The sequence below is a fragment of the Chanodichthys erythropterus genome, chromosome 2 (genome assembly GCF_024489055.1).
Source record: "Chanodichthys erythropterus isolate Z2021 chromosome 2, ASM2448905v1, whole genome shotgun sequence".
NCBI classification, from domain to species: domain Eukaryota; kingdom Metazoa; phylum Chordata; class Actinopteri; order Cypriniformes; family Xenocyprididae; genus Chanodichthys; species Chanodichthys erythropterus.
Window position 1 is genome coordinate 5,469,825 of NC_090222.1, and position 14,895 is coordinate 5,484,719.

Consider the following 14,895-nt stretch of genomic DNA (forward strand, 5'->3'; position numbering starts at 1 on the left):
TCAGCTAACTTCATGATGCACATTTTTCTCCCCAGCTTCCCTCCACTTAGCCACACACTGCAGGTTCCCTGGCGCCACACCATATACAACAATGCTCACCTCTCTTGGCGAATGCCATCCCTCCTAGCGTGAGGATGCTTTCGCTAGCAGAGCAAGCTCAACTGTCTCAGCCATTTCATCCCGCCGCCTCTTACCCTACCCACTGTCTGTGGCCTGTAGACCCTAGCATGAGGATGCCTCCGCTAATAGCGCAGGCCCAGTCGTTAGTCTCAAACTCTCTTTTGGTCTTTGGTCTACAGCTCAACCATGGACCTTAGCGTGAGGCTGCCTCTGATAGCAGAGCAGGCACAGATGCCTTATTGTTCTCCCCAGCTTCCCTCTTTTCTACACTTCTTGTTCCTCCCCAGGCTCCAGGGGCCGACCTGAGTGTGAGGCTGCCTCTGTTAGCGTCACATGCCCAGATGCCTTATTATCCTTTCCACTTTTCTACCCTCCTCATTTCTCCCCAGATTCCAGGGGCCAGCCAGAGCATGAGGCTGCCTCCGCAAGTAGCCTCGGTCCCAGCCATTCCTCCAGCCTGCCTTTCCTGATTTTCTCAGCATTACTTTATTTATATATTATGTAAACAGCATTAAGAACCTCCAGCAGACCACTTTTCCAGTCATTCGTTCCGCATAGGAGCAGCAATCACAGCCGCCCAAAAAGGGCCTTTCCCAGCATCAGATTCAAACACTTGGTCACTGGTCATCAGAAGCTTTTAAGAACTACATCAATTGCTTCCACATTAAAGAAGCCCAACGAACACTTATCAGCTAAGTTTTCAGCTCCAGGTCATTCTCTCACACAAACCCGCAAGCCAACTATATCCAACTCAACTAATACCATCATTCCAATAAAATGGGAATGTTCTATCTCATTGCCACAGCAGAGATGTCGCCTCAGCTCCCGCAGGAGCTCAATTCTTCTGGCCCTTCTCTTCACTGCCACAGCAGTGATGATCTGCGGGAGCCGAAGGAAAAGTTCTTCTGGCTATTTTCTGTACTGCTGCAGCAGTGATGTCGCCTACGTTCCCGCAGGAGCCCAGCTCTGCCTAAACTTGCCCTCATCCAATGTTACAAGAAATCTCCCGGTCCTTCAAACTAACCCTCTAAACTTCACAGACTATTCAAACCACCCAGTCAAACCTCATATCAGTCCGGATCCAATCTGGCATTTCAGCAGAGCACTTTTCAGGCCACTGTTTTTGCATAGGTGCCGTAACTACAGCTGCCCCCCTCCCATAAGAACCTCAGAATCGGCCCAATTCTATTCTCGTTCGACTCTGGTGGGGCTTACCCATCCGATCGCTGGGAGTATTGAACTCCCGTCAGATGGCGCGAGAGCCCTCCCAGTCGAAAATAGCTAAACATTTTGCGTTTATGCCAGTGGGGGCTTACCCGTCTGATTGCAGTGAGTATTAAACTCCTGTCGGATGGCGTGAGAGCCCTCCCAATCTAAAATAACTAAACGTCCACCCCACCACCAGCGGGGGCTTACCCGTCTGATCGCAGTGAGTATTGAACTCCCAATCGGACACCGTGAGAGCCCTCCCAGTCAAAATAGCTAAATGTTTCATTTTCCGCCTCCAAGGGGCCTACTTGTTCGATTGCTGCGAGTATTGAACTCCCGTCGGACACCTCCTGGGCCCCCTCAGCCGAAGATTACCCATCCGATCGCTGTGAGTATGGAACTACCGGCAGATGCCGAAAAGCAGTTCCAAAATTCAAACTCCATCACGCACCAGCTGGTGGGGGGGGCTTATCCGTCCGATGCTGCGAGTATTGCACTCCCGTTGGATGCAGAAAGAGCCTCAGGTTAAAACAAATTTTCACCCGCCTTCCGGCCAAAGCTTACCCATCTGGTCGATGTTCTGGCCGGTGGGGTTTATCAATCTGATCGCTGTGAGTATTCAACTCTCGTCGGATGCTGCAAGTGCCCCCGGTCAAAATATCTAAACCTTATCATAGTTTGCCAGTCGAAGATGTTTATATTCATCTGTTCGCCGTGAGTATCGCACTCCCGTCAGATGCAGTGAGAACTCTCCCGATCTGGCAAACAGCTTTCTCCTTGCAAACACCACAAACATCAGCCTCATTATTTCTATTTTTTGGGGAGAACAGTTACAGTTCCTGGCTGCTGTCCATAGCTAACATTTTGCATTCTTTGAGGGGGTACTCTGTGTTTGGGCCAATTACCGAGCTCGGAGCCCTCTCCCCGGACAGCACGCCAAATACGTTTACCAATTAATTTATCTCACTTATTTGTAAGTGTGAACTCATGAAATTATGTTTTATTAACGTAGTTCGGGAGAAACAAGTCACATAAGCTACCCAATTATCATGTCATTTCAACCAGCTGTCAAAAATCTGTAATCAACATATCTATCCAATCAGCATGAGTACAGGTCTATATATAATATAGGTCAAAAAGTCAAACACACCTAACGACAGTTTTCAGAATCCCTCCACCACCACGTCTCCTCACACTCACTGGGTCACTTCCTGTTTTTTTAATGTAAGTCAACTTTCATTTTGAACTATATGTAGATTTTAGCTTGATAAAAATGTATTATTTTTTTAAGAGAAGGCAGACTAGGGAATGTTGCAACTGACGTCACTGCCATTACACGATAGGCTGAGAGGTGCCGCACGTGATTAAGTTAGCCGTTATGCTTTCTCCAGTGGTAAGAGATACAGACCCTCTTATCTCCCCATTATATACAATCTCTGTCCACAGTCCTGCAGAGTTTAGCTCCAACTCTAATCAAAATCACCTGAACAAGCTAATCAAGGTCTGAAGGGTTGCTAGAAAGCTATAGGCAGATGAGTTTTTATCAGGGTTGGAGCTAAACTCTCCAGGACCAAACTTCACCACCCCTGTCCTGAAGAATCACTACTGAATCATGTGCGGAGCTGCTCAATATTGTCAGCAGGTGTGTCTGAGAGCATCTGTACACACAGTCTCATTTAGAGCACAATCTCTGACTGTATGGGTGATGTGTTACTTTTATCTTATTATGACTGTGACGTCTGGATGGATCCGTTCAGCGTCAATAAACTTTGGAGTTTTCAGAACGCCTTTAACCTGATGAACTTTGTTTGTTAATCACTAACTCGGCTCCGGACGACTGTGACTTTTGGCAGGTTTGTGGACCTGTGAGGGTAAACAGAAAACTCCAACTTCCTCACTTTGGTGACTTCAAAAGGAGCACCCCCCCAGAGACTGACCAGATCCACATTCCAACACCCACACACACAAGCACACACAAAAACACACACACAGACACCTACAGAAACACACAAACATACATTTTTGACTGTATATGTAACAGACAATTATGCCAACATATACCCATCCTGTATTTTGAAGCGTATGCATGTTTTCTAGTGTTTAAATGAGTGTATTTGTGCTAGTATGCATTTTAATTGTGGAATTTTTGTCTGGAAACCATAACTTCTTTTATATGCATTTCTGATGTATCGAGTTTGATCTCTCCGTAAAGCTCCGGACTTGAGCTATTCACTGAGAGATGTCACATAGCTGACAGATGCATTTTTCTATGTGTTTAATGATACTGTGAAGAATGGACTCCATCTCGAAATCCGATTTGATAGTCATTCAGTATCCAAATTCATCTAGGAGACCAAACAAAGAAAGAGCTTGCCCGCCAACTTTGCATCAATGTCATTGGCCATTCCACCTCAAGGAGGTGTGTCGGCCTATCTGTCATAAAAAGGAACACCAAGATTCTCCTGTGTTCTCTCCCGATTGTCTCACGAGCACCTCGTGCACGTTTTTCCCGGACATCTCCGGTGACCACGCGCTGCCATCGTGCTCAGCTTCGGGACCACCATCTTCCAGCGAAGCTCACTCTCAAGTCCTCAGTTCAAACCTTCCCGCGGAACGGAGGAAGCCAACGAACTACACCAGCGCCAACCTGAAATTCGACCCGCACAACCAATGCAAGTATACTGCCGTTTCTCAATCTTAGATGATGAAACTGATTTCCGTGCTGGCTTAGGACTGGTTGTGAGTTTGCTACTTGCCTCCTACTTTCCTTCTCTACTTCCACTCTTGTACATAGGTGTGTATATTCTTGTATATATATTTAGAAGTATATTGTATATTATATTAACCTCTGTATTCGTAGTTTGCATATATTAAAACGTTATTCACGCTCGATTGTTCTGTTTGTCACTTTAAAGTTTTTTCGATCGCTTTATGCTTTGATGCTATAATAGGAATATTCTCTTGGCCAGAGAATAACTCCGTTTATAATATTCTGTGAGGGGCTTAGTTTGCTGGACAAACGAACAGTTTCTCTAAATAATTATTAAACCAGAACTAATCATATATGTAATTGATTATAATTCGTTGTAATTGATTCACAATATATGTTTAATTCCCCGTTGGGTCGATATATGAATCATGATTTAGTCATAAAACCATATGAATTATTATATTCATATTTCATCCATAAATTGAGTAATAACTGTTCGAACCGCTACATCGTTACATATTACATGACAGACCTGAGCTTCTTCAACTGAAGGATTTTTACAAGTTTCTTTGCTCAAAAAAAAAATCAATCAGACGCACAGAGACATTAAGAATCAGCATATGAATTAACAATGGTGACAATAAAAAAAGCTTCATGTTGCAGTGCATTCTGGGTCCACCAATCAAAACTCATCCATGGCTCCCAGCATGAATTGTGCCATGAATAAATTATGATCTTAATTGTCTTTCTAAGTAATTTCTTTTATTACTATTTTCTTTTATTTTTGATGTTTTTGATGTGACTTTTTAGTAGCTTGTTTTGTGATGTTCTCTGTTTACCTGAATATGCTGTTTGAGTGTGACCTTTGTTAAGATGCATATGCAAATTCTTGATGTCTCTGTGTGTCTAAATTATAAAGTAGTTCAAACCTTTATATGCAGAGTCTAATACTGTAAAGTTACAGGATTGCTATATTTAATAACACAAAGATTAGATATCAACCATATAATCAGATATCAAACTCTATATGAGATCAGAGAATCAGGTCACTCCACGGTAATTATGTCACTATCAAAACAACTTTGTCACAATAAATGTCCTTTAACCCTCTGGAGTCTGAGGCTGATTTGGGGCCCTGGAGAAGTTTTGACATGCTTTGACATGCTTTGACATTTGTGCTTTTTCAGTTGTTTATAAACATATTAATGGAAAAAGTGTCATTACACTGTATTTAGCACAAACTAGGCTACCATAATATGTGAGCAACATGTATGTGTTTGTATTTTTGAAGGAATAACGTTCATACGTGGTTATTAAAATAAAATAAAATACTTAAGTCACTGAAATAAGGCCAAAAAAACTCATATTAATCTGTGTTCACAAGACTTCTGGGTATTGGAAGTTGTAGACTAGATTTTTTGCAACTTAAATTAAGACACTTTTTGTCAAGAAACACAGTATGCATGGAGGCATGAATCTTCATTAATAATGCTGTGATAGACACCTAAAAAGACTAAGACCCACATAATGACCTGCATTATGACCAGCATAATGAGCCTTTCAGTCAGGTAGACCAGTGGTTCTCAAACCTGTCCTGGGGACCCCCCACCACTGCACATTTTGCATGTCTCCCTCATCTAACACACCCAATTCAACTCCTGCAGTCTCTAGTAATTAGATGATGACTTGAATCAGGTGTGTTAGATGAGGGTGAGATGCAAAATGTGCAGTGATGGGGTGTCCCCAGGACAGGTTTGAGAACCACTGAGGTAGACTATGTGAAAAAACCCTCTGTGAACATGTCTCAAACTTATATACTTTAAAATATAATGCATTTCTTTGATGCAAAGTGACTGAACATTCATGTTACCTCTATGGCATTTCATATAGGCTTTTAGCATAAAAACATGCACATTTGGATAAATATTGATGGATTCTCATATGTTTATGTCAATTTTCTATACAGAGGAGTAATACTATTCTATATTTATTATCATCACTATGAACGCTGGATACTGTGTTTTCACTTCATACTTGCAGCCAGAGGGTGCTCTGTGCACCTTTAGTCCAAAAATGACAAATGAAGAACAGGCATACCATGTGACATTCCAGGAACTAACAGAGGCTTCCAGAGACCGCATTAATCATAGCTATAACATGCAGATAGACACTTTTGAAGATAATAAATACACGACTGAGACGATGTATACATGTATTGCCTCAGAATTTGCATCTGAATAGCACTTGCTCCGTGGGCGTGGCTGAATTAGTGGATAATGAGCTGAATCACAGATGTCTGACAATGCTCTCTTTTCATGCAGATTACATAAACAGAGAATATTTGTTTTCGATATGACTTATACGATTTAAAACCTGATATTTCAATGTTTCTTTAGAAACAAGTCTTATTTTTGTGTCATTAGTATTCACTAAGTTACACTTAATTTTCTGAGAACTATTAGTGTACTTCGTTCAGAGGGAGACGATAGATCACACATCATGTTAGTTTTCTTTATTTTGCAAAAAGCACAACATTTTGTTTTTACTCTGAGTGTACACAAATAAAAGAAGACATTCTATAGTTTCAATTCATATATTAATTATGTCTCTATGACAAAAAATGACGGAGTATTTTAAAGGTGCCCTTGATTCAAAAATTGAATTTACCTCGGCATAGTTGATTAACAAGAGTTCTGTACATGGAAATGACATACAGTGAGTCTCAAACTCCATCGTTTCCTCCTTCTTATATAAATCTCATTTGTTTAAACGACCTCCGAAGAACAGGTGAATCTCAACATAACACCGACTGTTACGTAACAGTCGGGGTGTACGCCCCTAATATTTGCATAATGCCAGCCCATGATGTTCCCAACATTATAAAAGGCATTAGACAAGGGCAGCCAGTTAACGTCTGGAGCTGCACACAGCCAAATCATCAGACTAGGTAAGCAAGAACAACAGCGAAAAATGGCAGATGGAGCAATAATAACTGACATAATCCATGATATCATGATATTTTTACTGATATTTGTAAAGCCAGGGACACACCTAACGATTGTAAGGCCGATTATGAATGTAATTTGATACTTACGACTGATCATGTCCAATCGGCCCGAGTCAGAGCCAGTTGCTTTCAGTCTGTGTTTACAGTTGGTGCTTAAAATCGTGCAGTGTGCTGTGTCTAACGATTCTAGTCTTAGAATTTTAGAAACAGTCATTGCCAGTCCTCCTCACAAAGATTCTTTGATTTGATAATTCCCACTTCTGAAGTAGTGATTATGAGCAAATCGCATTCAAGTTTCGTTATTTATTTATTTTTTTTCAAGGAAAGTCATCTTTACAATAGCACTGAGAGCACGTGAAGGCAGCATAATATTTGCGACCGATGACGTCTCTGTTTCCTTGGAGACTGTGTCAGGCGATTGTAAACAAGCGGCGAAATGGCGTCAAAAACCGTTTGAAACATAAAAACACATTGGACAACCGGTATGGAAGAAAAACTGGTTGAACTCTGGCAAGAGTACAAATGTCTATACAACATATCTTCGAAGGAATACCATAATAGAAGCGATAAGGAATGAAGCTGGGCTGCTATTGCGGAAGCTTTGAACGTGTCAGGTAATGTACAGGGCCGGATTACCCATAGACGGCATTGGGCGAGTGTCCTGGAGCACCAGCCAATAGGGGGGCAACAAATGATAAAGATAATACTTTTTGTTTTTTATCATGTTTTGTATATATATTATTTATCTGATACGGATACAAAATTAACAGTTGATACAATATATACAGAGAGAATATAAAGAGCCCTGCCCCTTTGATCGTGAAAGTGCCCTTTGAGGTCGCATTGTGGTAGTATAACGTTACTTCTGTGGTAATTTAATGGTCTGTACAGTGCCGTTTCAAGTCGAACAAGCTTCATTGAGGATCGCAGCTTATTGTTGCTTAACAACGGCCAACACCACCGGAGTGCAAGCCCTAAAAATAGATTTAACAAAGTTTACTCACCTCAAATTCTCTCTGTAGAGAACAAATCCACGTTGCCTCTCCAGCCAGGACCTCACACATATCCTGCGCGTTTTTCCTCTTTTTTAGTTATTTTCCGCACAAATATAGCTGCAGATGAAGAGCGTGAGCTGTTTGTTTACATCCATTTTCAAGATCCCGCGGTGTGTTGCTTAGCAGCGGTCTCAATCATAAACGTTTGTGTTCTTCTCCGACTGTCAACGATTAAAATCGGCTCCAGTCGAAGGAAACAATCGGTATGTGTGTTCAGTTCAGTCATAGAATGTTTCAGCTAATCGTTAGGTGTGTCCCCGGCTTAAATTGTCTTTCTAAAAGTTCTGTTAGCATGTTGTTAATGTACTGTTAAATGTGGTTAAATTTACCATAATTTCTTACTGTATTCACGGAGACAAGAGCCGTCGCTATTTTCATTTTTTAAACACTTGCAGTCTGTATAATTCATAAACACAACTTCATTCTTCATAAATCTCTCCAACAGTGTAGCATTAGCCGTTAGCCACGGAGGACAGCCTCAAATTCACTCAGAATAAAACTTTAACATCCAAATAAATACTTTACTCACATAATTCTAAGCATGCATGCAGCATGCATGACGAACATCTTGTAAAGATCCATTTGAGGGTTATATTAGCTGTGTGAACTTTGTAAATGCGCTGTAATATAGTCGACAGTTCATGTGGCAGGGAGCACGCGATTTAAGGGGGCGGCACCGAGTGTAAATCAGTGCATTGTTAATGATGCCCCAAAATAGGCAGTTAAAAAAATTTATTTAAAAAAAAATCTATGGGGTATTTTGAGCTGAAACTTCACAGACACATTCAGGGGACACCTTAGACTTATATTACATCTTGTGAAAGAACGTTCTTGGGCACCTTTAAGTCTGTTTTGTTGCAATGTTAAAAAAAAATCCTGCAAAAACGTGCCGGCGTTTCCCGGCTCCAGAGTGTTAAAAGCAGCTAGAAAAAAAGTACAATATTAAAAAGTCAAGGGCCAAGAGCCCAACTAAAGCAAACACTAATCACCATAATGGTGACTTACAATTGTGACTCTTATTTCATTGATTCTGCTTGTTAACAGCAGGTGTTCATCACTAATGCTCATACATAACTCAATCAATGACTTAAATATCTCATCAACTTTAACACTGCTTCAGCGTTACTTTAACACACTTGAGTGTGGACTCAGAGCAGAGTTAATTTAACACTGGGGTTTTTGATATGTAGAAGCTTCCATGCATGTTTTGGAGCTGGGTTGGATTTAAACTCTGCAGGACGCTGGCCCTCCAGGAACAGGATTGGGTACCTCTGCCAATAAGACTTTAGTTCTTCTTTGGAACACAAATTAATATATTTTTTGATGAAATAGTCCATGTGACTACAGTGGTTTAACCTTAATGTTATGTAGCAACTTTTTGCGCACAAAAAGTAAGGACTTATTCAACAATTTCTTCTCTTCTGTGACAGTTTCTGACACTGTTCATGTGATCACCACATAATATATTCGCGTTATGCTGACGTAGAACCCCAAAGAGCTGCACTGTATTTACAATGTGTAGTAAATGCTGTCTATGAAATAAAGCTTTCGGATTTCATCAAAAAAAAAAAATTATTTGTGTTCTGAAGATGAATAAAGGTCTTACAGGTTTGGAACAACATGAATGTAAGTAATTCATGACAGAATTGGGGAATTTACTGTGAATTTACTGTGAGTATACTGTTTACTGAAGTACTGATTTTGCTTCCAAATCCAAATTTCCATAAATTCAAACATTTATGGTTTTTCGGGATGAGTGATTTTCAGGACACCTGTCCATCTGACATCTGTGTAATTTGACGAGCTTCTACCAAATGATGAATGAATGTCTGCTCCCTTTCAAAATATTTGTAACTCTTCACAATTAAAGAAAATGAACAAGAAAATGAAACACAACAAAAAATGAAACACAACAAATACAACTGACTTAAAGCCACACAGCCTGAAAGTTATAGTTCACACAAAAATAAAAAATTATCAGTCATCATTTACTCACCCTCATGGTCCAAAACAGTATGTGTAATCAAATAAAATAGTTCTTGTTGAAGCTACTTTTTTGTAATGTCTATTTGATGCTTCACACATAATGACTTTAAATTATCTTTTGGGAGTAATTTCTTAGCAAAATTTAATCTGAGATTAATTAGATAAAAAATCGGAATTGCTTGACAGCCCTACCAAAACCTGTTTCTTCACTTCACTTACCAACAGCAGCAAGAGCCAAACTGACATTGTCACTTGTGTCTGTCGGCTTCACCAATGTAGAGATTAGTTTCTCACTGGTTTTTAACACACGGTTTCCATGGGAGGCGAGTTCAGCTGGGCTGACTGATGATGATGATGAGTCTAAAATCTTCTCTGAAGCGTTGAAGGCCATAGTCAAAATGTTCGTCACAGTCTAGTTTATTGATCAGATAAATAGACGTCAAAAGAGCCAACACAGTCAACACTGTTTTGTCAATCATCTATTATCTACAGTATGTAACTGACAGATATTTGATTTTATCAAGACTTACAGTGACAGAGAGCACTTGAGATGATGTAATGTTCTCGATCTGCTCAAGTAGATTTTGGAAACAGTTCTGACTCTGAAATCACAATTGTGAAAGCAGTATTTGTTGATTTTGATCATGTTTTTCAAGATTAACAGGGAACCAAACATTTATTTTTACTGTACTGAAGAACGCTGTGAAGATCCTTCAGACACACAACACACATCTGTCAACAATAAATAAGCACATTCATATTTCAGTTATCTAAAATTCACATTTAATTGTACTGCTCTTTGGACTAATTAGCTCCAACTTGATCAAATAATAATAATAATAAATAATAATAATAATAATAATAAAACAAACATAAAATATCTCCATTTCTATTCCATGTGTTCTAGAGAGCAAAATTGCCAGTTCCTGAAAAACCGGCACAAAACACCAGTAATAAAAATGGAAGCTGCTGCAACCAGACATGAAACACAATAATAAACGCTGTCATGTCATCTTTTGTTTAGATGCCTGATGTTCATGATTATGTGTAACAGGTCTGGTAGGTAATTATACCAAATCATTTTGAGAGGCATTTCAGAATAACTAAAACCAAATTTTAGATGGTGTGTGATGAAACTGATTAGTTCAGTAATCACATAATCTTATGCAATATCCCAAAATGTGCATGGATGGAAATACATGGATGGAAACATGGCTATTGATAGAAGCTGTGAGTCTAACTCTAAAACTTAATTTCATAGACTTACTGTGCATCCTTCCTGCAGTGTTATATTTATACCTGCAATGGTAGAAATCAGACAAATGAATGAGATAATTCTGCAAATGAAAATTCAGCAGGGTCAAACAAAACTTTGGAAAATAATCTCATAAAGCCCTCGTATCCATTTGTAGTGTTTTATTACTTTGAACTTAGTCCAGAGTGAAAGTAAGTCAGTGTCTCACTTTAAGGCCGTTATGATGTTGCTCCATTAGGATCAAAACTCATGTTACCAGCAATATTAATAGATTAGCAGCAGTTAGAATTAAAGAAAGCAATGATCAAAAATAAAATGATGGATGCGACCATAAATGTGGGAATGAAGAGAAGCTGCTCTTTTTTCCCATATATGGACATAAAATCTCTCTCATCTCAGTCTATTGAAATAAATAAATAAATAAAAAACATCCTCAAACATTCAGCCAAAATGCAATCCAACAGAGGAAACTACATTACCAGCTGATGTCGTCTCTGGTGTGACTGTTGTAAAGGCTGCACTGATGTCAGTAACATCTGAAAAAAAGATGAATATCAATGAATTGGCAAATGCAAATAAATAAAATGTAAATATATTTACCAATACAGTAAGGCTCTAGCACAGTGGTTCTCAACTCCAGACCTCAGAACCCATTGCTCTGCACATTTTGTATGTCTCTCTTAAAGGTTCTCTAAGCCAGTGAATCTCAACCTTTTTTGAGGAATGGACCCCAGTCATATTTGGAACCATCCTCAAGGACCCCAGAATAAAATTTGCTTATTGGTATGATTAATTTCTTTTGTGACGACTAAATGCAATAAAGTATAATTTACTACAATGTTAGTTGACTTGTCCTATATTTAGTCATATCATCAGTTATATTATACATATATTATCTTCTTCTTTTATAGGAACTTGTCAAATGTCAAAATATACAAAAATTCATATTCAGATAAGTGATATAAGGACCCCCTGGCATTATGCCAAGGACCACTAGGGGTCCATGGACCCCTGGTTGAGAAACACTGCTCTAAGCGATCCTGAGCGGAGTAACTTCCTGTTGACGTTCCAAGTGTTGTCAAACAAAACAGAGGCTAGCTAGACTAGACCCTCCATCCGCCTCCTTCTCCCCTCCCATCCGTGCTTCCTGAAACAGTCATGAACGCGCATTTAAAATCATTCTTGTCGGTTTATTATGATTCGTGGTCCAGGCTGCACCAGTTTGTTTTTGTTGCCGTTTTTGGAGCTTGTGGTGACTACAGAGACCGCGTTTTTTTACAGTGTGTTCAGGGGACAGGCATCTAGCGGATAGTGAGGAGATGTTTGCTGTATGTGACAAAAAATGTTTTGGCCTAAAAACGCGTGACATCACTTAGAGCACCTTTAACTGACACTCAGTTCAGTTCATGGAGTCTCTCCTAACGAGCTGATGATCTGAATCAGGAGCGTTAAAGGGGTCATGAACTGCGTTGTTTTATTGTTTTATAATGTTTCCTGGGGTACACTTATAATGTTAGTATGCTTTTTACATCCAAAATTGTCATAATTTATAAATAAAAGGCATTTTTCCTACCCTGATTTTAGCCCTCTGGTTTGAACGCTCTGTTTTAAGGGGCGTGTCTGCTGTGAAACTTCAGTGTAATCGCCCTCTGCTGTGATTTGCTGACATCTTTCCATTTGAAATAAAGGTGTATTCACGCGGCCTTGTAATTCCTGTTGTTACGAGATTCTAGCTTGGAAAAAGCGTTCACGTCCTCGTAGACGTCGTAATTACATTGTAAACTGAGTTTTCTGAAAGCTCCTAACGTTACATGTACCACGTTGCCGCTGTACCACCTGACCGCTGTAGTAGATTAATTTAGGCATTGATAGTGGTGCCATGGAAACGCATAATTCCCAGACCAAGGACCAAAGAACGTGAACAGCTCCGAACGTGTTGTGTAAATACGACGTGGCGTGAATGCAGTATAAGGCCGTGTGTCCACCAGAGCGTTTTTAACCAGCTGAAAACGCTAGGCGCTCGGTTTAAAACGCCTGTCTGGAACCGCTTGAGAGCGCTTCTGCAGCGCAGCGGGGTTTTTTTCCGTTGAGACGCTTTGTTGTTATGATACGGAATATCAGTTGGTCAGTGTTGTATTTGTCCCGCCCCTCCTTCACTCTGATTGGACGGCTGGCTAAAAAGTGACAGTGATTAGCGCAGCGTTTTACTCAAAGTTGAACATTCTTCAACTCGAGGCGACCAGTAAAAAACGCTCAGCTCTCAGCGCTTGAGCGTAAAAAAGACGCTCAACGCCTCGTTACGCTCTCGGCGTTTAAAAAACGCGGCGCTCCCATTGAAAACAATTGAAAAAGTACGCTCGAAGCTGGAAAAAACGCTTAGGTGGACACACGGCCTAAGTATTACTCTCTCTTTTAGCGTGTTTTTACTATTACAGCTCTCAAGGTTAACTAATCGTGAAAGTGTTGCATTACATTTAGATCTATGGCTTATATTTATATCGTGGTATGAAAGGCTGCAGTGATGAACAGCTGATCACAGACATGTTGATTGCATGAAACCAGTGATCTCGTCATTACAACTCAATTTCTGTACACTAACAAATGCTTACATCTTCGCTAACAGTGCAAACGCGGTATAACTAATAGATTTGTTGAATATCAGCAAAGTGTTATTCTATAGTCTTTGATATCAGTCACTGATAAACTCGGCTGTTTGATTGACAGCGTCAGCTCGTGCTGCTCCAACAATTGCAAAGGGAGCTTTCTTTGGTCGCTTTCTTTGATTTAGAATTATCACAGTTACTTACATGTTGTCGCATTACTGTCGAGATCAGGCACTGCACAAAATTTTGTAATTCTCAACGGCATGTTTATTGCTTGGTAGCTTGATCCGGATTAGCACCACATAGGCCTATGTTACTTAGGCTACTTTTGCATGTCATGCGCGAATCGGTGGGCGGGGCTAAACAGGCAGGGATGAAGTAGGCGTTGATGTTCTTCTGCAAAGGTGGTGCTTTCTCTCCTTTGATGTCATAGATCCCCACTTTGTAAATCCTGTCCTTCACTGGGTCTGGTGTCAATTAAAGCTTTTATTGGACTAACAAATAAGTTTTCAGCTCTAAAACTTACAGGATATTCTTAAAGTATGATGACCTCTAATATGTCAAAAGCTCAAGGAAAATTTGATTTCTCAGTTCATTGCCCCTTTAAATAAGGGATACATACAAAATGTGCAGAGCAGTGGTTCCCGGGGACTGGAGTTGAAAAACACTGCTCTAGCAAATCTACTACAATAGATTAGAATTGTTTATGTGTTATCAGCTTGAGCACACTGTGTTTGTCTATTGTTGTGACTTGGATCAGATCACATTTTATGGCAAATTACTGCAGAAAACCAATTCATTCCAAGGTGTTCACATATTGGAGTCAGAAAAAACATTGTTTTCTCATATTAATAGTCCTGTGAAACAGAAAGCCATGGCTGGACAGTTTGATGCTGGTTTGCTAAAAATTGTAGATAACTGGGGACTGTTCCTGTGATTGACACCACATA

At 40.0% G+C, this 14,895-nt stretch overlaps 1 protein-coding gene across 1 annotated transcript in view; it reads right to left on the reverse strand.

Annotated features, from left to right (window-relative positions):
* Window positions 1-14,210, reverse strand: part of LOC137027903 (adhesion G protein-coupled receptor E3-like) — a 36,214-nt gene extending 22,004 nt beyond the window's left edge. Inside the window, exons 1-5 of the mRNA XM_067396521.1 lie at window positions 14,150-14,210; window positions 11,822-11,878; window positions 11,355-11,386; window positions 10,624-10,689; window positions 10,307-10,499 (exon numbers count right to left, since the gene is read on the reverse strand). Coding sequence (XP_067252622.1) covers window positions 10,307-10,499; window positions 10,624-10,689; window positions 11,355-11,386; window positions 11,822-11,878; window positions 14,150-14,210 — 409 coding nt within the window. The remainder of the gene's footprint in view (window positions 1-10,306; window positions 10,500-10,623; window positions 10,690-11,354; window positions 11,387-11,821; window positions 11,879-14,149) is intronic.
* Window positions 14,211-14,895: the final 685 nt, after the last annotated feature.